Source organism: Oncorhynchus mykiss, chromosome 14 (assembly GCF_013265735.2).
Source record: "Oncorhynchus mykiss isolate Arlee chromosome 14, USDA_OmykA_1.1, whole genome shotgun sequence".
NCBI lineage: Eukaryota > Metazoa > Chordata > Actinopteri > Salmoniformes > Salmonidae > Oncorhynchus > Oncorhynchus mykiss.
Window position 1 is genome coordinate 5463123 of NC_048578.1, and position 26151 is coordinate 5489273.

The 26151-nt window shown below is 42.1% G+C and overlaps 1 protein-coding gene across 3 annotated transcripts in view; it reads right to left on the reverse strand.

Annotated features, from left to right (window-relative positions):
- LOC110488607 (glutamine--fructose-6-phosphate aminotransferase [isomerizing] 2) overlaps positions 1-25418 on the reverse strand; it is a 42468-nt gene extending 17050 nt beyond the window's left edge. The window contains exons 1-9 of one of the 3 annotated variants that reach the window (XM_036942738.1): positions 25252-25418; positions 22595-22702; positions 16582-16692; positions 16043-16168; positions 14123-14181; positions 8668-8802; positions 6560-6621; positions 1630-1709; positions 1042-1119 (exon numbers count right to left, since the gene is read on the reverse strand). In XM_036942738.1, coding sequence (XP_036798633.1) covers positions 1042-1119; positions 1630-1709; positions 6560-6621; positions 8668-8802; positions 14123-14181; positions 16043-16168; positions 16582-16692; positions 22595-22702; positions 25252-25258 — 766 coding nt within the window. In that variant the 5' untranslated portion in view covers positions 25259-25418. The remainder of the gene's footprint in view (positions 1-1041; positions 1120-1629; positions 1710-6559; positions 6622-8667; positions 8803-14122; positions 14182-16042; positions 16169-16581; positions 16693-22594; positions 22703-25251) is intronic. The other 2 variants (XM_036942737.1, XM_021560880.2) reach the window with 2 other exon arrangements.
- Between the last annotated feature and the right edge of the window lie 733 nt (positions 25419-26151).

The following is a 26151-nucleotide window of genomic DNA, read 5'->3' on the forward strand; positions in this document are numbered from 1 at the left end:
ATGGGGCCAGTGTCTCCTGACCCCTCCTGTCTCAGCCTCCAGTATTTATGCTGCAGTAGTTTATGTGTCGGGGGGCTAGGGTCAGTCTGTTATCTGGAGTACTTCTCCTGTCTTATCCGGTGATGTGTGAATTTAAGTATGCTCGTTCTTTCTCTCTCTCGGAGGATCTGAGCCCTAGGACCATGCCTCAGGACTACCCGGCATGATGTCCCCTTGCTGTCCCCAGTCCACCTGTCTGTGCTGCTGCTCCAGTTTGAACTGTTCTGGCTGCGGCTATGGAACCCTGACCTGTTCACCGGACGTGCTACCTGTCCCAGACCTGCTGTTTTCAACTCTCTAGAGACAGCAGGAGCGGTAGAGATATTATCAATGATCGGCTGTGATTATTATTATTTGACCATGCTGGTCATTTATGAACATTTGAACATCTTGGCCATGTTCTGTTATAATCTCCACCCGGCACAGCCAGAAGAGGACTGGCCACCCCTCATAAGCCTGGTTCCTCTCTAGGTTTCTTCCTAGGTTTTGGCCTTTCTAGGGAGTTTTTCCTAGCCACCGTGCTTCTACACCTGCATTGCTTGCTGTTTGGGGTTTTAGGCTGGGTTTCTGTACAGCACTTTGTAACATCAGCTGATGTAAGAAGGGCTATATAAATACTTTTGATTTGATTTAGAAAATAGTAAAAACTAAAAAACTAAAATGAATGAGTACTTGTGTCCAAACTTTTGACTGGTACTGTATATATTTTTTAAAATATGAATCTTGTCATTTTTGCACTTGTCTCTTTGGAGAGTAGATTCATGCAATCATACAACAGTTGATTCATTGGAGACAGTCTGATTTAAGGGTATCTGATTGTTGTGAGTCATGCAATTCTTAATAGGTGGTTCAATCAAATGTTATTAGTAAAGTACACATATTTGCAGATGTTATCAGGTGCAGCGAAATGCTTATGTTTTTAGCTCCAACAGTGCAGTAATCTGAACACCAAATCAGAGATCAAGCCACAACACCCAAGTGTTCATTGGGTAGTTGGCTCACATATGGGCTCAGCGGCCCTCTGACCCTCTGGGACCACTGGATTAACTGCACAGTCCCTCAGGACAGAGTAGTACGGAGCTACGGACAAAACGGGATTAGGCTTAGATTATGACACGTTATCACACACAGGAGAACAGGCTTTCGTAACCATTAGTCTGGATCAGATGGTAAGTACTGCAACTGTTAGTGTTAGGACACAGATACAGATACTGCTCACAAACACAGATAGCTTTAAACAACTGCATTACTATGTTAGCTGACTGGTTGGTTGGTTAGCTTATGAGTTGGTTAGTTAATTAGTTCATTTATGGGTGTTTCATATTGACCTGAATCGGGACTTGAACTACAGACATATAACCAAACTTTTCATGCAAATCTCATGTGCAATATTTATGAGTTACGCCCTCGTATCTCAAATTAAGAGATCGGTGCGTGAAGATAATGTAACCGAATGTGTTGAGATGTGGTTTGATTGAAATACGATGTGTTTTAGGTTGATAACACAGTCAAATTTCTGTGGGAACACTGACTGAGAGGTTTAAGAACACTGTAAAGTGATAATGTCTGATAGAGGGGAACAGAGCTCACCAGTGTTGTACTGGATTGGAATGTGCTCTGCAGACAGCTCATACTTGCTCCGCACACCAATGAGCAGAGGACTTCCTCTCCTGAAGGATACAGACAGAGAAAGGGGATGGATAGAGGGATAGGGAGAAAGGGGAAAAGAGAGGGCGAGCATGAGAAAGACAGAGGGGTCAGGAGATAAATTGTTTGATTTGTGTGAGAGAACAAACACAAATGCACGAGCACATGCACACACACACACACTGTGGAACGCCTTTAGGTCTTTATGTGTCAAAAAAGATACATGTTAAATACATGCTCCCAAGTGGAGCAGTGGTCTAAGGCACTGCATCTCAGTGCAAGAGACGTCACTACAGTACCTGATTCGAATCCAAACTGTATCACATCCGGCTGTGATTGAGTAGGCCACCATTGTAAATAAGAATTTGTTCTTAACTGACTTGCCTAGTTAAATCAATAAAAAATAACACAATTTGACTCGTGAAATAAGCTTGTTGACCAAGCAGGACAGGTCTGGTCAGGTCTGACTGCACGCCACATAATAATTTAACACGTTCATACATTTTTTACGTAGTTATTACACATTGATTACACTATCACTCGTATTTCATTTGACACAACTATTCACCGATTGGTATGCTATGATGCTGGTAAAGTTTTGTCTCGCGCACCGCTGCGTGCGAGCGCATACACTTCCCCATGCTCTGGACTGTGCTGGTCATTAAAAAAAAGCTAGCTAGCTGATGGATGCAAACAATGTTCTTCCCAAAAAATATAGCAAAACGACATAATCTGTTTCAGTAGCTACAGTTAGCTAGCTAACTATCTAGCTAGGTGTCATCATCTAAAATACCCCTCATTTATAAGACAGATCTTATTTGATTAATGGGCGGACCCACCTATGTGAAGATCAGCCACAATAGTGGAACGTGCGGTTCGCCATCAAAATAAAGGTCTGTCATTGACGGTGATGCAAATTAATACGCATAGTGGAATTATTCCATAATTGAATAGATCATGCCAAACTAGGTTGGAATGTTATAGAAATTCAACAAAAGACAATCATTTGACAAGAATCTATTGTAATCACAATGGCTGTATTAGACTTTAGAATTGCATATGGATTGTGGATCAATCACATGGGGTATCAGTCCACTCGCTGACACCCAGAGAACATTAGCATCTAATTAGCATTAGCTCTTATTGCGGGACTATGAAACCACTGAATTGAGCCACATTTATAGTACCAGTCAACCTACTATGTGTATTGAACACTACTCCAGAGGAAAAACAATACAACGTGGATGTTTTGGAGTCTGAGAACTCTGAGGAGGACGTTGGAAAAAAAGCACTAGGGTACTGAGTAGACTGATAGACCATTTAATTAATCCCCAATCCTTAAATAAGGCTGTACCGTGGAATATGATTGTCAGTGCGCACAATAGGCTGACTTGGGAGGTGATTTCCCTCAAAGTCCCTGATAAGGGACTAATATTTACATAAACTCTTCACAAGTTGTGTTCTGTGGGTGTCACTGAGTAGACTGATACCCAATTTCATTGCTCCAAATTACAACACTCCAACCTTGTTTTAACATTATGTTGTCTAAATATTGCGTCTTTCAAATAGGGACTTTTATTTTGAAGGCCAGTCGCCATTTCCACTATTGTGGCTAGCTTCACAACACATAACCCAGTCCGGTCAAACCTCACTGTTTATTTTATTTTATTTAACGAAGCAAGTCAATCAAGAACAAATTCTTATTTACAATGACGGCCTACCCCGGCCAAACCATAACCCTGACGACGCTGGGCCAATTGTGCACCGCCCAATGGGACTCCCAATTACGGCCGTTTGTGATACAGCCTGGAATCGAACCAGGGTCTGTAGTGACACCTCTAACACTGAAATGCAGTGCCTTAGACCGATGCGCCACTCGGGAGCCTTATGACGTTAGCTTTGGGCAACAAATGCTAGCTATCTTTTGATTATTCATATATCATTTTAAAATATTTTTATAAATAGATTCGGCTCCTCTGATGTGCGAGCCGGGTCCCAACGTTCACCTACAAGAAAGAGCCTTAAGTAAGAGCCGACTCGTTCGCGAACGACCCATCACTACTGGACGCTCTGGCGGAGGAGTAGAGGTGATCCGAGCGTTCAACAGCTGTCAAGCACCCAAGCTAACTGGCTAACGTTGGCTAGCTACTTCCAGACACAAATTAGAGAACACCTCACTGACCATTTCTCTCGCCCTAGCATAGCTGGTTAGGCTGTTTTAATGTGATCCAGAGCATTGGTGAATGTAACTGTGCTGCTGGCAACAATTTAATTACGGTTTTTGTGCCGACGTTTACCGACACTGACCATATTCAACCGGTGTTGAGCTTTCGTAAATGCATCCGTTATTCGGCGCTCTGGCACACTCAGATGAGTGCTATTAACTCAATTGAAACGCACACGACTATACCACTTAGCTAAGCATGATATGAACAATCAAGTCAATAAACGTTGGGTAGTTAGATAGCAGATAGTTAATATACTGCCTGGAAAGTTCGATGTATTAGTAGCCGACTACGTTAGGTAACTAGCTAAAATACAGGTACATACTGCTGTAATGCTATGCGGCTAGCGTAGCAAATTGTCAGCCAACATAGTGTAACTTATTTGAAAAGTCATTACTTTATTACATTTCTTAACATTTGTCGAAATTAATTTGTATCCGCTCTCGTTGGACTTCGGCCGCATATTTCCGCCATTTTCTTAAACTCTGAAAACGTTGTGAAGCCAGGCACACTTTCTGAAGAACTGCATTATGGAACTTGAAAGTAGGGAAATAGTGTCCACTGCATGTATACTTCGTATTTTGGCTAATTAAGTAGTGATGGGTCGTTCGCGAACGAGTCTGTCACGCCTGCTCCGGCTCTTCCCCGGGCTGCCCTGCATTACGTACTCCTGCATCAATCATTTACGCACCTGCCTTCCCTCGTCACGCGTTTCAGCGATATTGGACTCACTCAATCACCTGTTTATTACCTCCCCTATATTTATCGTTTCCCCAGCTCTGTTCCCCGCTGCTGCATTGTTTGCCGTCTGTCTTTGTGTTTCCCAGTTCTGACGCTGTTCCTGTCCTGTTGCATGCCCGTTCCTGATTAAATGTAAACTCCCCATACCAGCTAATATTCTCCAGCGCCATTCCTTACCGAGTCGGCTCTAAGACCCTAAGCATGTCAGAAGAGCCGAATCTATACAAATAGTTAGAAAATAAGATATGAATAATCAAAATATTTTAATGAATATATTTAACTAATTCAAAGCACTTTGTTTATATACATTCAAAAGTTATGCTTTAAATGCAAATGTTTAATAGCATTCTTTTTCATAACAAACCAATGCATTTTAAATACATTGTGGTTAAGGTCGAGTATGATTTTATTTAATAATTGAATTAGATTTGTTTTAACACCATTCATAGTCAAACTATTGCAAACTGTTTGACTTGAAAAAATACAAAACATATTTTTTTAAAGAGCCGTTTGGGAGCCAAAAGAGCCAGAATGCCCATCACTAGTGTCCAGTGTGCTGAGAGAGAGCAAAATGCTCTGAATTTATGAACTGGAAATCTGACAATGATCTGGGTTTACCGGTAAACCCAGATCGTACTCTGGCCCTCCAGATTAAATTTAATAACACACTTGTCATAAAATGTCTAGCTAGTCATTTGTTACGCTAACAAGCTAGCAAGAGCATCAATTTCCAATAGACAAGCGTAGCTCTAGTATGCTCAACTGAAATTATACCGTTCGTTTACAGTATACTAAAATGACCTAATAGTATGTTAGTATGGGTATTCGAACACAGCTTTGCTGTCTCTCTTCTTCTCTAGCACTTTCTTGCTCCTTTTCCACCCTCTCCCCTACAGTTGGATGAGTTCAGTTCCTGCTCATGTTTCTAGCCTTCTCATCTCCATTACTCTATGTGTGCTTCTCTGATTGGCTGATGCAGGTGCAGATGGGTGTGACATTTTCTTAACATTTGTCAAAATTAGTTAAAGAAATTAATTTGTATCCGCTCTCGTTGGACTTCGGCCACATATTTCTGCCATTTTCTTAAACTCTGAAAATGTTGTGAAGCCACGCACACTTTCTGAAGAATTGCATTATGGGCCTTGAAAGTAGGGAAATAGTGTCCACTGCAGGTGGGGGGAGAGGGTGTGGCAAAAATAACCTGAATCTAGCTCAAGCCTTTATTCCTATAGTGTCAAATAGGACCTATGACAGTGTGTACACAAAGCACCTGATAAAAGTACTCAGACATACATAACACTCCCATCAAAAAAATGACAATCGTAAATCTCTAAGTCATTGTGTTTGACAGCTTACACCTGGCTGGGGTAATTCACACCTGAGGCTTAAAGAAAACAGGCACGTTTCTCAATTACGCTCTTTTCTTTCCCTCTGCTTACTGTATCCTTCTCTTCTCTGACAGTTCTTTACGCTGGGCAGGGAGCTGTAGCTAGGGAAGAGTGATGTCATCATACATGACATTAATTAGATGGAATAGAAGCTTGGCAGAGACAGTCTGAAGATCAATATAGGGCTATATAGAGTCAAGCTGTTATTGCTTTATTGTGGCGATAGCTGAGACGACTAGTCAATGCCAATGGGCGTTGATCCTTTCAAATCAAATTTTGCACACAAACTTCGCAGATGTTATCGCGGGTGTAGCAAATGCTTATGTTCCCAACCGTGCATTAATACCTAACAATACAAAACGATACACGCAAAACCAATACAAATAAATGAATTAAGAAATATAGAAATATTAGAATGAGCAATATAAATATATACTGTACATATATATAGACAGACTTATGTGAGGTCATGGCATAGGCCAGACAGACAGAGATATGTGAGTGGACATGGATACTGACCTGGTGGCTACCGCCTCTCTGGGGAAATGACTGCTTTTAAACATCAGAGCGAAGGCCCCCTCCTAAGACAGGATGACAAAGAGGAGAGAATACAAACATGTCTGTTAGGGTCCATGATGATGATGATGACGAGGAAGAGGAGAAGGTTGAAAATGAGAAGGAATTGTAAAAAGAAAAAATACAGCGAAGGAAAATGTAGAGGACAGTTTCAGTCGAACAGACCCACAGTGACATCACACAACAACATTGAAATGTCCTATTTCTTTTTGGAGACAGTCTTTCCATCTGTTTCCCCTCGTGGGGGTAGTAGTGGGGATGTGTGGAAGGGATGGGGGGGGGGGGGGGGGGGGGGGTCGATGTTCAGGGAAGTTAGGAGGAATAAGACCTCTATTGTATAAAACCAGCTCTGTTTCCAACACACTGCCAGCACTCTCACCAAGGGTGGGAGAGAGATGGAGGAGAGAAGGGGGAGGGGGAGGAGCAGTGGTCATTAGGATGTAAGGGGTCTGTTCTGGTCTGGTTCCTATTAGCCCAAACCCACTGAAGCTGTACATTTTATCCTCTGTGTTCTTCTCAGACCTTTTACAGTGAGCCAAGGAGAGGGGAGATGTGGCTGATATAGGACTGGCTCCAATAAGACCAAACTCAACAACAAGAGTGTGTGAAGAACTGAGCGAGACAGAGAGAAAGAGAGAGAAAATGACTGAGCAATCTAGTTGGTGCAAAGGGGATTGAAAAAGTGTCTCGCTCCTGTTCACCAGATACAGATTGCGATGTCACTAAAGATGTTTTTGGGGTGGTTGCCATGGTGACAGTTTTGGTGATGACGTAACACTATTAATGGGACGGCCAAATTTGAGGCCAGACTGGACAGTGTGATGATGACATCATCAAGGAGAACTGGGGGAGATTGTTGCTCTGTTGTTGAAAACACTCCCTTACAATGCTGTTTCAGAGATGGAATTCATCATAGGGCCAGATGGGATCTGAGGGGATGTTTTGTCATTTTTGTTAAGCAGTTCATTTTTGTTTCGTAGTAGTAGCAGAAGCAGCCGCAGTAGTAATCGTCGTCATCATAGTAGTTTTTGAAGAATACTTTAAATAAATCTCACGTCGCCTCCGCCTCCGACACCCCTCCCCCAAACAGAAAATAAAACACTTATTTGACTTTTTTGATAAATACTTTGTTGAGGGAAAATGTACTTGAAACGATTGTGATGTGTTGTCCCGCCCAGCTATCTTAATATGTATGCACTAACTGTCAGTCACTCTGGATAAGAGTTTCTGTTAAATTACTAAAATCAAAAAATGTAGTAGTAGTAGCAGCAGTAGTACTATAGTAATAACATAGTAGTAGAGTAGGTGTTGGTGTAACAGTATAACTTTAGACCGTCCCCTCGCCCATACCCGGGCACGAACCAGGGACCCTCTGCACACATCAACAACAGTCACCCACGAAGCATCGTTACCCATCGCTCCACAAAAGCCGTGGCCCTTGCAAAGCAAGGGGAACAACTACTTCAAGGTCTCAGAGCAAGTGACGTCACCGATTGAAACGCTATTTAGCGCGCACCACCGCTAACTAAGCCAGCTGTTTCACATCCGCTACATTGGGTGGGGTTATATCCTGAGTGGTTGGCCCTGTCCAGGGGTATCATTGGGCGGGGCCGCAGTGCGCCCCTACTCCCCCGTCTCGGCTTCCAGTATCTATGCTGCAATAGTCTATGTGCCGGGGGGCTAGGGTCAGACTGTCCTATTTGGTGTATTTCTCGTGTCTTATCTGGTGTCCTGTGCGAACTTAAGTATGCTCCCTCTAATTCTCGTATCTCTCTCTCTATCTCTCTAGTCCCGGAAAACCTGAGCCCTAGGACAATGCCTCAGGACTACCTGGCCTGATGACTCCTGGCTATCCCCGTCCCTAGTCCACCTGTTCGTGCTGCTGATCCAGTTTCTGCTGTTTTGCCTGTGGCTATGGAACCCCGACCTGCATTGCTTGCTGTTTGGGGTTTAAGGCTGGGTTTCTGAATAAGCACTTTGTGACATCTGCTGATGTAAAAAGGGCTTCATAAATAAATTGTATTGACTGATTGAGGTGTCCCAGTACTCACCAGCTGTTGAATGACCCTCTCCACCAGGGTAGAGAAGGACAGGTCTTCTCTCTCTCGGTTGTCGTAAACGTATTTGATAAGTTTAGGGATGACCTCTGTGTCCGTCTCTGACTCAAACTCATAGCCCTTGGAGTTCTGAAAGAGGGTGGGGATCAGAATGAATGTTACAAGTTTACTGAAAGCAGCACTCCCGGATATGCCTCTAACTTTTATCGTGTAATTGCTGGGCTTTCATGCAAGGCTCCCTTGGTCTCAATTGGACTTCCTGCCAAAGTAAAGGTTAAATGTGCATTAGCTAGCATAGTAATAACTCCGCTAGCATAACACCAATAGTCAGAGGAGTTGGCTTCAGCACAAACAGATCTAAGGGGAGGTAAGTACAGTCAGCATGGTTCACAAAACATGATTTATTGTCACTTTTTTTTACTGTCTGCTAGGATATAATTGCCTTGGGATGGATATCTGCTAGGATGGGTAAGAACAATATTTTATACCCTAAGAATTATGAGTGATAACTAGCAAAACCAGTAGAGGTAGCTATCAGTTACTATTCAGTGTCTCCTGCTTGAATATCCATTATAGCTGAGGAGAAGGTACCCAGCTAGCACATTTGGTTCCTTGGAAGTTGTGGGAACTAATGTTTTTGGTTTCACTTTGGTTGTGGGATCAAAGCCATACGTTTCTTGACCAGTAAAACAAAACGTTTTTTAAACGTTCTAAGAACAAAAGTGAACATCTTGCCGGTTCTTGGAAAGTTCATTTTTAAGTTGCAGGGAGGTTCTGAGAACATTTTACTCTGGTTCCTTTCAAAGTTTTCCTGGGAGGATTTATTAATGCTTTGAGAATGGAAATTATAGGTTATTTGGAAGGATTTGAAAAGTCTTTTACTAACACTGCTAGCTTATTTGGGGTAAACTTTTTGTAACACGCACAGATAGGATACAGTGCCTTGCGAAAGTATTCGGCCCCCTTGAACTTTGCGACCTTTTGCCACATTTCAGGCTTCAAACATAAAGATATAAATCTGTATTTTTTTGTGAAGAATCAACAACAAGTGGGACACAATCATGAAGTGGAACGACATTTATTGGATATTTCAAACTTTTTTAACAAATCAAAAACTGAAAAATTGGGCGTGCAAAATTATTCAGCCCCCTTAAGTTAATACTTTGTAGCGCCACCTTTTGCTGCGATTACAGCTGTAAGTCGCTTCGGGTATGTCTCTATCAGTTTTGCACATCGAGAGACTGAAATTTTTTCCCATTCCTCCTTGCAAAACAGCTCGAGCTCAGTGAGGTTGGATGGAGAGCATTTGTGAACAGCAGTTTTCAGTTCTTTCCACAGATTCTCGATTGGATTCAGGTCTGGACTTTGACTTGGCCATTCTAACACCTGGATATGTTTATTTTTGAACCATTCCATTGTAGATTTTGCTTTATGTTTTGGATCATTGTCTTGTTGGAAGACAAATCTCCGTCCCAGTCTCAGGTCTTTTGCAGACTCCATCAGGTTTTCTTCCAGAATGGTCCTGTATTTGGCTCCATCCATCTTGCCATCAATTTTAACCATCTTCCCTGTCCCTGCTGAAGAAAAGCAGGCCCAAACCATGATGCTGCCACCACCATGTTTGACAGTGGGGATGGTGTGTTCAGCTGTGTTGCTTTTACGCCAAACATAACGTTTTGCATTGTTGCCAAAAAGTTCAATTTTGGTTTCATCTGACCAGAGCACGTTCTTCCACATATTTGGTGTATCTCCCAGGTGGCTTGTGGCAAACTTTAAACAACACTTTTTATGGATATCTTTAAGAAATGGCTTTCTTGCCACTCTTCCATAAAGGCCAGATTTGTGCAATATACGACTGATTGTTGTCCTATGGACAGAATCTCCCACCTCAGCTGTAGATCTCTGCATTTCATCCAGAGTGATCATGGGCCTCTTGGCTGCATCTCTGATCAGTCTTCTCCTTGTATGAGCTGAAAGTTTAGAGGGACGGCCAGGTCTTGGTAGATTTGCAGTGGTCTGATACTCCTTCCATTTCAATATTATCGCTTGCACAGTGCTCCTTGGGATGTTTAAAGCTTGGGAAATCTTTTTGTATCCAAATCCGGCTTTAAACTTCTTCACAACAGTATCTCAGACCTGCCTGGTGTGTTCCTTGTTCTTCATGATGCTCTCTGCGCTTTTAACGGACCTCTGAGACTATCACAGTGCAGATGCATTTATACGGAGACTTGATTACACACAGGTGGATTGTATTTATCATCATTAGTCATTTAAGTCAACATTGGATCATTCAGAGATCCTCACTGAACTTCTGGAGAGAGTTTGCTGCACTGAAAGTAAAGGGGCTGAATAATTTTGCACGCCCAATTTTTCAGTTTTTGATTTGTTAAAAAAGTTTGAAATATCCAATAAATGTCGTTCCACTTCATGATTGTGTCCCACTTGTTGTTGATTCTTCACAAAAAAATACAGTTTTATATCTTTATGTTTGAAGCCTGAAATGTGGCAAAAGGTCGCAAAGTTCAAGGGGGCCGAATACTTTCGCAAGGCACTGTACATTCATTTCCTTAGGCAATAATCATGTGAACACATTTATTTTTTATTGTGACACGGCATCAGTAAGATTCAAACCTATGATCTTCTGTTCTCTACCCATGGAAGTCCACTGCACCACCAGGATGGAGATAGCATGCCATGTTCTTTTACGCATACGAAGCTGTTTATTTTTGTCTACTCAAACACACCCCGTTTCAAAGGAAACAAGAACTCATTAAGATCAGGTGTGACCAAATAGTTGGTGCGCCGACACACCTAAACACACTTAAGATGATTGAGGATAGAGAGATTTTGTTTGATGCTGAGAACCAAATGTATATATTTTTAAATAACATTTTTAGAACGTTCTCTGAATGTTACAACATTTTTCTCCTGTTTTTTTTTAATGGAAAGCCTTCTTAATGTTCTGAGAAAATAATGTAGAGTTTATTGATGTTAATGTGTACAATTTCCTTTTTTTTTACATTCCCAGAATATTGCCAAAAGAGAACCATACGTTATCTGAATGTTCTAAGAACATCGCTAAAGTCACACCATTTTTATAACTTTCCCAGAATATAGTAAAATATGACATGAAATAGAACCACACGGGAACCTGTGTGAAATGTTCTGTGGAAGTACTGAAATTCACACAGAAATCAAATCAAATTGTATTGGTCACATACACACATTTAGCAGGTGTAGTCAAAAGCTTGTGTTCCTAGCTCCAACAGTGCAGTAATATCTAACAATTCACAACAACACACACAAATCTAAAAGTTAAATAATGGAATTAAGAAATATATAAACATTAGGACGAGCAATGTCAGAATAGCATTGACTAAAATACAGTAGAATAGGGAGTACAGTATATACACTTCCATTCAAAAGTTTGGGGTCACTTAGAAATGTCCTTGTTTTTGAAAGAAAAGCTATTTTATTGTCCATTAAAATACCATAAAAATTGATCAGAAATACAGTGAAGACATTGTTAATGTTGTAAATTACTATTGTAGCTGGAAACGGCTGATTCTTTATGGAATATCTACATAGGCATACAGAGGCCCATTATCAGCAACCATCACTCCTGTGTTCCAATGGCACGTTGTGTTAGCTTATCCTAGTTTATCATTTTAAAAGGCTAATTGATTATTAGAAAACCATTTTGCAATTATGTTAGCTCAGCTGCAAACTGTTGGCCTGGTTAAAGAAGCAATAAAACTGTCCTTCTTTAGACTAGTTGAGTATCTGGAGCATCAGCATTTGTGGGTTTGATTACAGGCTCAAAAGGGCCAGAAACAAAGAACTTTCTTCTGAAACTCATCAGTCTATTATTGTTCTGAGAAATGAAAGCTATTCCATGCGAGAAATTGCCAATAAACTGAAGATCTTGTTCAATGCTGGGTACTACTCCCTTCACAGAACAGCACAAACTGGCTCTAGCCAGAATAGAGAGTAGTGGAAGGCCCTGGTGCACAACTGAACAAGAGGACAAGTACATTAGAGTGACTAGTTTGAGAAACAGACACCTCACAAGTCTTCAACTGGCAACTTCATTAAATAGTACCCGCAAAACTCCAGTCTCAACGTCAACAGTGAAGAGGCGACTCCAGGATGCTGGCCTTCTAGGCAGAGTTCCTCTGCCTATTGTCTGTGTTCTTTTGCCCATCTTAATCTTTTATTTTAATTAGCCAGTCTGAGATATGTATTTTTCCTTGCAACTCTGCCTAGAAGGCCAGGTTTCTGTACGTTATCATTTATTGTCCAGAGACTGAACATTAGCGAGTAATATACTCGGAAGCGGTGGATGGTGTGCCCGCCTCCTGAGTCGGACTAGAAGTCCACTCCGAATACCTTTTCTCCGCCGGTGGCATCTTGAAGCAGCCTCTGGGATAAGTTCAATTGCCTTGGGGGGTGTGAACAAAGGATCCAATTCGGGAAAGTCGTATTCCTGGTCGTAGTGCTGGTGAGTTAACGTTGCTCTGATATCCAAAAGTTATTTCCGGCTGAATGTAATAAAACAAAAAAATGTTCTGGGCTAATAGTGTTAGAAATAACACAAAAAAACAAATACTGCAAAGTTGCTTAGGAGCTAGAATCAGAGCTGCCATGTCTGTCGGTGCCATCTTGCTGTAAACGTTGTTTCATAACGTTCTCGGACAATTTGAGAACAACATTTTAAATAGCACACGAGGAAATGTGTAGGAAACATTATGCTGAAGTACCGAAATTCCCACAGAATAATGTTGTTTCTTAACATTCTCTGAAATATTTTAGATCATTCCTAATGTCAAACCAGTTGGAGAACATTCTTAAAACATTACCAAAATTGAAATTTGAGCTTTTAGAAAATCTTCTAAGAAAATAGAATGTTCCAAAGCCAAGCAACTATCATGCACCATTCCCAGAAAGTTGTGGGAAGGTTGTATGCAAAATAACCATAGGACAACCACGCTCTCACCAAGCTCTAAAAAACACATGGTTCTCAGAATATTATTCATTATGTGCTGGCTGGGCAGAACCAGCTAAACTGGACTGACAAAACAAGACAGACAAAAGGCAAGCTGACTCAGAAGATAAAAGATACGCTGTATGGTTTCCATGTTAGCCTAAGCCAACATTGATCATTGCTACTTTGTTAATGCCATTTCAATTCACTTGCATTTGTGTAGAACAGTGCAAGAGTCATCGGTCAAAAAGTCCAAAACAAAGGACCCAGAACGAAGATCGTCAAAGGCAATGGATGACAGAGGACTTTAAATCCTATAACCCTTCTGATCATATCTCGGTCCATTACCAAGGGTGTGACCCAAAACAAGCTGAACTTTACGGTGGAGTAATTTATACTTAAATAGAGTAGAACTATAGAAATACAGACAGCGGAGTGGAGGGGTAGAGAAGGACTTGTTCTTACCAGGTACTTCTTTAACTCTTTGTAGTTGGTGATGATGCCATTGTGGATGACAACAAACTCTGAGGGAAAATAGAGACAGCAAGAAATCAGTCAGGAAATAGAGACAGTGAGAAATCAGTTAGGAACTCCTCTTATCATACACTACATGGGCAAAAGCATGTGGACACCCCTTCAAATGAGTGGAATCAGCGATTTCAGCCACACCCATTGCTGATAGGTGTATAAAACCGAGCACACAGCCATGCAATCTCCATAGACAAACATTGGCAGTGGAATGGCCTTTACTGAAGAGCTCAGTGACTTTCAATGTGGCACCGTCATAGGATGCCACCTTTACAACAAGTCAGTTAGTCAAATTTCTGCCCTGCTAGAGCTCCCCCGGTCAACTGTAAGCGCTGATATTGTGAAGTGGAAATGTTTAAGAGCAAAATGTTTAAGAGCAACAACTGCTCAGCTGAAGCACTTAGCGTGTAAAAATCGTCTGTCCTTGGTTGAAACACTCAGTACCGAGTTTCAAACTGCCTCTGGAAGCAACGTCAGCACAAGAACTGTTAGTCGGGAGCTTCATGAAATGGGTTTTCATGGCCGAGCAGCCGCACACAAGCCTAAAATCACCATGCACAATGCCAGGCGTCGGCTGGAGTGGTGTAAAGCTCGCCGCCATTGGATCTGGAGCAGTGGAAATGCCTTCTCTGGAGTGATGAATCATGCCTCACCATGTGGCAGCCCAACAGATGAATCCGGGTTTGGCGGATCCTAGGAGTACCCTACCTGCCCAAATGCATAGTGTCAACTGTAAAGTTTGGTGAAGGAGGAATAATGGTCTGGGCATGTTTTTCATGGTTCGGGCTAGGCCCCTTAGTTCCAGTAAAGGGAAATCTTAACACTACAGCATACAATGACATTCTAGACGATTCTGTGGTTCCAACTTTATGGCAACAGTTTGGGGAAGGCCCTTTCCTGTTTCAGCATGACAATGCTCCTGTGCACAAAAAGAGTTCCGTACACAAATGGTTTGACGAGATCGGCGAGGAAGGACTTGACTGGCCTGCACAGAGCCCTGACCTCAACCTAATCGGACACCTTTGGGATGAATTGGAACACCGACTGCGAGCCAGGCCAAATCGCCCAACATCAGCGCCTGACATCACTAATGCTCTTGTGGCTGAATGGAAGCAAGTCCGCGCAGCAATGTTCCAACATCTAGTGGAAAGCCTTCCCAGAAGAGTGGAAGCTGTTTTTGAAGCAAATGGGGGACCAACTCCATATTAATGCCCATGATTTTGGAATGAGATGTTCGACAAGCAGGTGTCCACATACACTACATGACCAAAGGTATCTTAACAGCAATTCCTGTAATTCCTGCCTGACTGCTTAGTTAAGGAGTGTATCCTGAGTGCTGACATATGCACACACACCTTTGCATGTGGCGGTCAGAACTAGAACTAAAATGACACTGAACATAGTTATTTTTAGCACAAAGAACACATATGAAAGGTGTGCCTGAGGAAGGATATGGCTGTGTTTAAAGTCAACTGAACAAGACCCTGTCTGTCTGGCTGGCCTCTGTGAAAGGCTGATTCTCTCTGTCCATCTCATGTTCTACGTTTGGAAGTGTGTAAATACTCCTTTCACTGAGGCCTCCCACACTCCCCTAGAACTCTCCCTATAAGAGAGAGCTGCGGGGAGGCAAGGCCCGATCACAGTATGTAAGGTGTGTTTTACACATTGATATCTCTGGCCAATCAGTAACCAGAAAAAAACTAGCTCACCTGACTGACTGACACCGCCGTTCCAGAGAACTTTGTCAATGCCATGACAGAGCAGTGGGTTGGTGTGTATGTCTGCACTGTATGTTGTGTGTAGGTATGAACTGTGTGTGTGTGTGTGTGTATGTGTACACAGGTGAGTGTGTGTTACCATTGTTCTTGTCGGAGCGGAGGGGGTGGCTGTTGAGGGCGCTGGGTTCTCCGTGTGTGGCCCAGCGTGTGTGAGCCATGCCAAAGTGTGTGTCCAACTCCACCTCCAGATCCATGCAGTCTTTCTCTGATCACAAAACACATCAAGCACTGATCAACAATACGAACAAAGGTATTCTATCAATGATTGACCAGTAACATGATACGACTTAACGTCAGTCAATAATGGGTACATTGATAGGGTGAAGCTGACAGAGGACAGACTACGTTCGTCTGGTAATTCAGCCGAGCTCAATGTCTTACCATAACCCTACACTGTACCCTCTTTCATTAAAGAGGTATTTGGTTAGGACAGAGCAGAAGGGAAAGCGTGAGGAGAGATAGAAGAGGGAGAGAAATGCACTAGAAGGGTTGTGAGGCAGAAAATAAGTTACCATGAAGAAAGAGGTACAGGCCATAGGAGTCTTTGGAATCATATATGTGACGCCAGAGGAGAGGAATGTGATGAGGGAATGAGAGAAATGTATCCATAAGACCTACTGTAGAGCTCTTCATCCAGGGCCTTGACTTTGCCATTCTTCTTAATGAGAACGATGTTGTTTTTGTTGATGCCATCTGTCGTCGTGTTTTTGTCACCATCCACAGCGATGCCTGAGACACGAGAGAAAAACTACTGAGGCAAATGTAGAGCAATACCAACCCTGAGCCAATCATGGTCAATGAAGGCTAAACCTGCTGCAAGGCTAGTCAATGAATCAGTTCAACTTCAACTGAGGCAGTGTTCATGTCAAATTTGAAAACGTGTTTGAAAGACTCAATTAAAGAGATTGAACAAGATCTGGAAGAACAAATTCATAACATTTTGTACAAATTGGATTTGCAACAATATCATACGAATTGCTAAATATATATTAAATTTTTTTGCAGGACGTCACATGTCATACAAAATGGATGTCATAGTACACCATTTCCGAGGACCTGTTGTGGCTCGTTAGCACTACTTTCAAAACTACTGCCTGAAATAATACAAAACCTTTATAACGGACCTATCAGAGGAAAGAGCTGATTATTGTGGAATCTCTTGTGAATATCAACCAGCTCACGTAGGTCACACGTGTGTGTGTGTGTGTGTGTGTGTGTGTGTGTGTGTGTGAACGAACACATGTTAGAATCACCTTTGGCAGCGATTTCAGCTGTGAGTCTTTCTCGGTAAGTCTCTAACAGCTTTGCACACCTGGACTGTACAATGTTTGCCCATTCTTTAAAAAAATGTCAAGCTCTGTCAAGTTGGTTGTTGATCATTGCTAGACAGCCATTTACAAGTTTTGCCATACATTTTAAGTCAAAACTGTAACTAGGACAACTGTAACAAATTTGTCTCCCAGTGTTGGAGAGCAGACAGAACCGGGTTTTCCTCTAGGATTTTGCCTGTGCTTAGCTCTATTTCTATCTTTTTATCCTAAAAAAAGTCCCTAGTCCTTGCAGATGACAAACTATGAAGATATGAAGACTGGTACTCAGTGATGTGTTGTGTTGGATTTGCACCAAACATAACACATTTTATTCAGGACAAAAAAATGTAGTACCTTTTTTTTATTATGTTGCTTATTTTCCTTCTTTTCATTCTGTAATTTATGTTAGTATTGTGGAGTAACTACAATGTTGTTGATCCATCCTCAGTTATCTCGTATCACAGCCTTTAAACTCTGTAACTGTTTTAAAATCCCCATTGGCCTCATGCTGAAATCCCTGTGCGGTTTCCGTCCTCACCGGCAACTGATTCAGGAAGGGCACCTGTACCTTTGTCATGACTGGGTGTATTGATACACCATCCACAGTGTAAAATGTATAACTGCACAAAGCTCAAAGGATATTAAATGTCAGCTTTTTTGTTTGTTACCCTTCTACCAATAGGTGCCATTAACAAACATCTTTGTGGTTGGATCTGTGCTTGAAATTCAATGCTTGACTTAGGGACCTTACAGAAAATTATTTGTGTGGGGTACAGAGATGTGGTAGTCATTTAAAAATCATGTTAAACATGTGCCAAAGCAATAGTAAATATCAGTGAGGCAGATATCATTGGTGTATGGTGAGGCTCAGAACAGGAATAGGGGCAACAGATTCTCTCCTCACATGTTCAGGACTCTCTACCACTGCATTCTTTGCTTTCTGGGTTCACCTCATCTCATTTTTCTGAACCCTGTTGACCGATGCCCTATCCCAAAATCAACCCCTACAGTGGTTCCTCCTTTAAAAGTTGTGTCATACTGTGTGTGGCACACCTTGCGGGCTGCTGCAGCATTCTGTGGCACGTTATCTAAACTCAGCAACAACAAAAAAGTCCCTTTTTCAGGACCCTGTCGTTCAAAGATAATTCGTAAAAATAAAAATAAAACTCACAGATCTTCATTGTAAAGGTTTAAACACTGTTTCCCATGCTTGTTCTATGAACCATAAATAATTCATGAACATACACCTGTGGAACAGTCGTTAAGACACTAACAGGTTATAGACGGTAGGCAATTAAGGTCACAGTTCTTAAAACTTAGGACACTAAAGAGGCCTTTCTACTGACTCTGAAAAACACCAAAAGAAAGATGCCCAGGGTCCCTGCTCATCTGCGTGAACGTGCCTTAGTCATGCTGCAAGGAGGCATGAGGACTGCAGATGTGGCCAGGGCAATAAATTGCAATGTCCGTACTGTGAGACGCCTAAGACAGCGCTACAGGGAGAAAGGAGGGACAGCTGAACGTCCTCGCAGTGGCAGACCACGTGAAACAACACCTGCACAGGATCGGTACATCCGAACATCACACCTGTGGGACAGGTACAGAATGGCAACAGCAACTGCCCGAGTTACACCAGGAACATACAATCCCTCCATCAGTGCTCCGACTGTCCGCAATAGGCTGAGAGAGGCTGGACTGAGGGCTTGTAGGCCTGTTGTAAGGCGGGTCCTCATCAGACATCACCGGCAGCAATGTCGCCTATTGGCACAAGCCCACCGTCGCTGGACCAGACAGGACTGGCAAAAAGTGCTCTTCACTGACGAGTCACGATTTTGTCTGACCAGGGGTGATGGTCGGATTCACGTTTATCATCGAAGGAAAGCGTTACACCGAGGCCTGTACTCTGGATTGGGATCAATTTGGAGGCGGAGGGTCCATCATGGTCTGAGGCAGTGTGTCACAGCATCATCGGACTGAATTTCTTGTCATTGCAGGCAATCTCAATGCTGTGCATTACAGGGAAGACCTCCTCCTCCCTCATGTGGTATCCTTCCTGCAGGCTCATCCTGACATGACCCTCCTGCATGACAATGCCACCAGCCATACTGCTCGTTCTGTGTGTGATTTCCCGCAAGACAAGAATGCCAGTGTTCTGCCATGGCCAGTGAAGAACCTGGATCTCAATCCCATTAACCACATCTGGGACCTGTTGGATAGGAGGGTGAGGGCTAGGGTCAATCCCCCCAGAAATGTCCGGGAACTTGCAGGTGCCTTGGTGGAAGAGTGGGGTAACATCTCACAGCAAGAACTGGCAAATCTGGTGCAGTCCGTGAGGAGGGGATGCACTGCAGTACTTAATGCAGCTGGTGGCCACAGCAGATACTGAGTGTTACTTTTAATTTTGGCCACCCACTTTGTTCAGGGACACATTGTTCAATTTTTGTTAGTCACATGTCTGTGGAACTTGTTCAGTTTATGTATCAGTTGTTGAATCTTGTTATGTTTATACATGTTAAGTTTCCTGAAAATAAACGCAGTTGAAAGTGAGAGGACGTTTCTTTTTTTGCTGAGTTTATTTGTCAGCCATTTTTTCTGTTAGTGCAAGTTATTGCTAGTTTGACCACCAGAGGGCATCTTTGAGAAGCTTTTGATAGTCTTCCGTATTGGCATTAACAGATCATTTAAAACCTTTTTGTAATAACATAGTATATGGATTGATTTTAAGAAATTTGGCTTAATTAATTTGATTAATATTATGGTGTTTCTATTCAGAGAAAAACGAAACTTTCAGGTTTCCATTAGGATGGATTGGAAAATATGGAGCTGTACAACGGGAGGAAGGAGTAGGCTGTCATTGTAAATAAGAATTTGTTTTTAACTGACTTGCCTAGTTAAAAAAAAGGTTACACTAAGATCATAACATTTCTGCACCTTAATTTTCTAAATCTTGTCTAACAAATACACAAACGGAGATGAAGAGAAAATAATAATGTCATTGGTTTATCAAGACCAGTCCCCATGCTTGCCTCAGAGCAGCGAGAAACGGTGCTAAAATAGTTGTAGGATTTTGCTTCTAACTTCAATATGCTCTTGAAATAAACAAGACATACACCATTTTTAACAACACATTACTCAACACTAGTGAGACTCATTTCGCCTCTGGTAGGCCTACAGTATATCAAAACATATTTTATTGCCATGACGTGACTCTCCACCAACAATTACATTTAGAGGATTGGAGGACTCTAAATTTTCTGAAAGGATCTGTGAGAATATCTGAGAATATCTATGGGGCTTTTAAATCATTCTAAATTAATTTTTAATAATAATAATAATAAATCGCTTTGTTTAAAAAGTAACAATATTTTGGCCAGTGTGTTATTTCAAATTCTTTATTTCTGGTGAAACTTGCTTATATTCATGAAGATGATGAGCAATCGGCAAAGGCAATCTGTAATCGGCTGGCATCACTACACGACATCAACATCGCTCTAATTACAGTCAGAAGACAGTTGAAGTGCGTGTTTTAATGACTCCAACCTAAGTGTATGTAAAATTCCGACTTCAACTGTGTACAGTTAATTCTGAAAGTATTCAGACCTCTTTAGTTTTTCCACATTTTGTGGCCTTATTCTAAAATGGACTAAATTGCTTTTTTTCCCCGCTCATCAATCGACACACAATACCCCAGAATGAAAAAGCAAAAACAGGTTTAAACATTTTTGGAAATGATCAGATTATTTCACTTACAATTCACTGTATCACAATTCCGTTGGGTCAGAAGTTTACATACACTATGTTTACTGTGCCTTTAAACAGCTTGGAAAATTCCAGAAAATTATGTCTTGGCTTTAGAAGCTTCTGATAGGCTAATTGACACCATTCGGGTCAATTGGAGGTGCACCTGTGGATGTATTTCAAGGCCTACCTTCAAACTCAGTACATCTTTGCTTTGACATCATGGGAAAATCAAAAGAAATCAGCCAAGACCTCTGAATTTTTTTGTAGACCTCTACATTCACTAACATATTTCTCTCAATTGTAAATTTTTTCCATAACTCGTTATGACATTATAATTACTTAAATTAGCTTCCACCGTAATGTTTTGTCAGCCATCTTTGCTGAAGAAAGTCACCAGAGTCAGGTGGCTCGTGTCAAATTCGTCATTGGAACCACGCAATATGATTGGTCATATAAATCCTTGGAACCCAAATGCATAACGAGTGCTCTAACTCCCCCTTGCGGTGGTCCGGAACAATGAAGCCGTGACGCTGGGTACCTCTGAGACCCGCGGTGTAAGCTAGCAACTTTTAAAGGAGGACCCACTGTAGCCGAGATCCTACTACCCAATGGATCAGATGGGTGGAAGTAATAAGGTATTAGAGCTACCTTTTGCCCACTGGTACGCCAGCTAGATGGCATGTCCACACCCAGTTTCAAATGGACCATGTGATCACGTGTACACCTGTGTCACAGATTCCACCGACGGTGGCTCCTCTCCCTGTTCGGGCGGTGCTCGGCGGTCGTCGTCGCCGGCCTACTTGCTGCCACCAATCAATTTTCCTTTTCGTTTGTGTCTCTCTTGGTGTTTATACCTGTGTCTTATTAGTTGATTTCGGTGGGTATATTTACCTCCACTGCCTGCTAGTCTTTGTGTGGGATTGTTTTCTGTGGTTATGTTGTTAGGGGTGCGTGTCTGCACCACAGGGTTTTCTTTTCTCACGGCAGTTGGGCCGTTTGGTATGAGTTTAGGAGTAGAGGTTTCTCCTCCGTGTGTAGCGTTTATTTCCCTGTGTGAGTGTCGACCTCGTTTGGGCGTGTTTCAGTCCCATGTTGTAGTTGATTTGGGACTGCTCAATTAGCTATTGTGCCACTGGGACTTCCTTGCTCTCCTGCTCCTGATTCCTGGTCCTCCCTCCTTTAGGAGGCACGTAACAACCTGCTTCAACAGTACCCTGCATGTCAACATAGGAGGACAATGCACTCATCGGCATGATAACTGACAGTAACCGGCCGCACTCAACTGTAAGTGATTAGATATCATACCTTCAGTACCACCACAGAGTCTCTGTATCAATATTCTCACTGCTTAACCGCCCTGAAGCACATAGTGAAGGAATAACTTGTTTTGGGGGTTTTACAGTGTAATGACAGTGGTTTTACTAATGTTTGTCATAACTGTGCTTGAAGCCATATACCCGCTGTGCAGTTCCAAAGTAAGACTGGATAAAACATAGTGAGATGCAGTTGTGGGAGTGGTGCTCTGTGGGCTTTAGTGTGAAGGAGCTGTTGTGTGTTCAGGGTGATACTCAGGGCCTTACCTGCTGAATCGTAGCCTCTGTACTCCAACCTCTGCAGTCCCTTCACCAATGTCTCAAATATTTCCTTTCTGGTGCGAGGCACACAGTAATTCAGGTAGGCAAAGATCCCTGCAATGAGGTCAAAAAAGAGGGGATAAAGGGGTGAGGGAGGGGAGAGAGAACGAGAGAAAGACTATTTACTTATTTCACCCTCTTTCGGTCTATCGTTACAGTCAACTCAAGCTGTTTTATGAGTACTTTCACTGAAAGACTTGAGCAGTGTGTACTTTTAATGTAGACTATCCATCCAGTACTAGACTATGGTTTAGAAAACAGTTGAGGCGGCAAGTACTGTACTGCTGTAAGGGATCTCGTCCTCCTCTTCTGAGGAGGAGAAGCGAGAAGGATCGGAGGACCAAAACGCAGCGTGAAATGAACGAAACAGTCCCCTGTGGCGACAAACACTGACACGGAAGACAAACACCCACAACCCAAAACTGAAAGCCAGGCTACCTAAGTATGATTCTCAATCAGAGACAACTAACGACACCTGCCTCTGATTGAGAACCATACTAGGCCGAACACAGAAACCAAACATAGAAAAACAAACAGACTGCCCACCCCAACTCACGCCCTGACCATATAAACAAAGACAAAACAAAGGAACTAAGGTCAGAACGTAACAACACAGTCAGTATCCCAACATTTTTCTGTTGTTCATAATTCTCTATTCCTGTGTTTGGGAATATGATCCTCTATAATGTGTGGTGAACATGGAGACAGTGGCCTACGCATATAAGTTACTGACATGGCCAACTGAGACAGCTAAGACATGAATGGAAATCAAAATATATCATTAAAAGTGTGTATCAACAAACTAATCCCTGGCCAACTGGAGAAGTAATGGAATCATATAATCACAGCTTTGGAAATAAAAAAGCCACTTCATGGGAGACTCATAGTGGTGCAAATTAATCATCCGTGTTGATGATGCATGAGTGTGATGCTGAAAATAGGTTTAGTGTTTTTTGACACAATGTTTAGCATATTTAAGTTTTTGTGGCACCTAGGGTGTGGGTTGATGGTCAATAAACTTGTAATGAGTTATTCTCATATCAAATGATAGTGAGTGATGCCAAAGGACACACTGAATATTCACTGTTGTATTGTATGAAGGACATTCTGTGAACACTGACTCTGTAGCAGCTGACAAAGTCACTGCCTTTTTGTTTTGATTTCCTACCAGCATCTCCCGCTGTTGTTTACAGAACATTTGGGGCTGTCTGATTGGGATATAAAGGGCCTGTCTCAATGAGCAACCTTACCGAGGATTTAATTAAATATACAATACAGTGTAGCCTACATTGGTTTCTTATCAAAGGCGAATGACACATAATGCTCTGGAGAGCGCCTCAAATGGTCGTGACGTCTGCAATTAAAGGTCCCAGTATGTGCACCACGCTGGAGGGAGTTTGGATTCAGAGCAACACAGGTGGCCATTGAGAGGAGCACATTGCGCGCAGTGTTCGCCTCAACCAGGTAGGCTAACTTTAGGCCAAATCCCGGGGGAGATTCCGGGAGGAAACGAACAGACCTAGATTTACAGTCGGAGATGCCAGGAAGAAACTGGCCGACTTACATTTACAGTTGGCTGTAAAGCTTTGCTTGGATTGCTTCACTTCGGGGCAAATAGTTACTATTAGAACCCTAAAGCATTTAAATAGCATACAATCATATATTTTTTGATAATGCAAAATCATATTTAAGCAACATAAATGTGCATAGTGCATAGGCCTAGAGTCCAACGACTCGGATGAGAGTACATATCTTTAAGCATAGCCAAAATTTCGTTCAATTTAATATTTGAGAATGCCGCTCCTGGGCTGATGGTATCCTATTGATGTAGCCCATCATCATAATCTGAACATAATACAACGTTGCCCGACCTGTCATAGCCTACAATGTTGCCCGACCTGTCATAGCCTACAATGTTGCCCGACCTGTCATAGCCTACAATGTTGCCCGACCTGTCATAGCCTACAATGTTGCCCGACCTGTCATAGCCTACAATGTTGCCAGACCTGTCATAGCCTACAATGTTGCCCGACCTGTCATAGCCTACAACGTTGCCCGACCTGTCATAGCCTACAATGTTGCCCGACCTGTCATAGCCTACAATGTTGCCCGACCTGTCATAGCCTACAATGTTGCCAGACCTGTCATTAATACCCCAAGGAGCTACATTGACACGTAGCAGCTCAGAACATGCCTTGAGACTGGCATGTCAATTGTCTAAAGCAGAAGGATTGTCGTCCAACCAATATATGGACTGCTGCTGAACACTGATAACCTATTTTGTTATTACTATAAATAATACAAGTTATATTTATATATAATCTAGGTTTATATTTAAGTAATTGGCCAACGGTGGCATGTAAATTGCCTACAAGGATGGCACCTCATTGACACAGTGTCAGAGACACACACACACAAAAACTGTTTGCCTTGGTACGGCTCCCAATGGACTGGTTTTACATTACAATAACAACATAGCTAATACTATTGTACTATTCCAATAGTCTCTACTAGACGAGCCTACTGTAGGCTATTGCTTGTTATGAGTAATGCGTAATTTGTCTCCCGATTATCTAGATTAGATGTAGGCTATCCGTTCTTACCACACATAGTTCTGATTGTCTTGTCCTAACTGGATAGTGTTCAGGGCGACGGTCGGTACCTGGTTGTTTTCCCTGATACTATACTATGTAGCCTAGTTCAGTGTACAATCCAAATGAGACTGTGTAAAACCTCTCACTCCAACGACATATTTAAAGGCAGTTTCCGCGAGCGGCGGCCCCACCCCCGTCTCCAAGTGTTAGTATAATTTAATTAAGCCAATGTGCTTTCATCAATTGAAAGCCCTTCATCTATTCTATGATTATTTGTAAGATTTCTTGTTTGCATAAAATAGACGCAGACCAGTCTTTAAATAATAGGTAATAGAATTTATTCTCGGAGCGCGCTGCCACTCAAACACATGCATCAGTTCACTGCCTTAACCGAACCCCCTCCTGTCGACCGGGACAAAGTAAGGTGAAAAGTTCATTCTAACTTACTAACACACTCCCAGATAACTTTTGACCCCTCAACATTATCGATCACCACTGAACTGACAGTTTTAACTAACAGAAACCCTAGGAATGCACTCACTGCCTTATCTAAAAACCCCAGAGCTAAGTTTCAGGTTGGGTCAACCATAGGCTAACGACCTTATGTGTTTACAGTCCACAACCCATTTGTTCCTGCCCAGTTGGAATGGTGTTCTTTAACATTTTATTACTCCTTTCTCCTGTCACACAATTTCTTCTTATGAACTCATATTGTCTATTAGACATAATATAACAGAGTATAAGTTTACTTACAGTTCCATTTAAAATGATTTGTTCAGTCATATTAATCATAATTTCCTAACAATCCACCCTCAAAATGACTTAACAACTCATACCAACATTAAACACTACATGGAAATATCAATGATACATAATCAACTTCCATGACTGTTCTATCCTACATCAGAA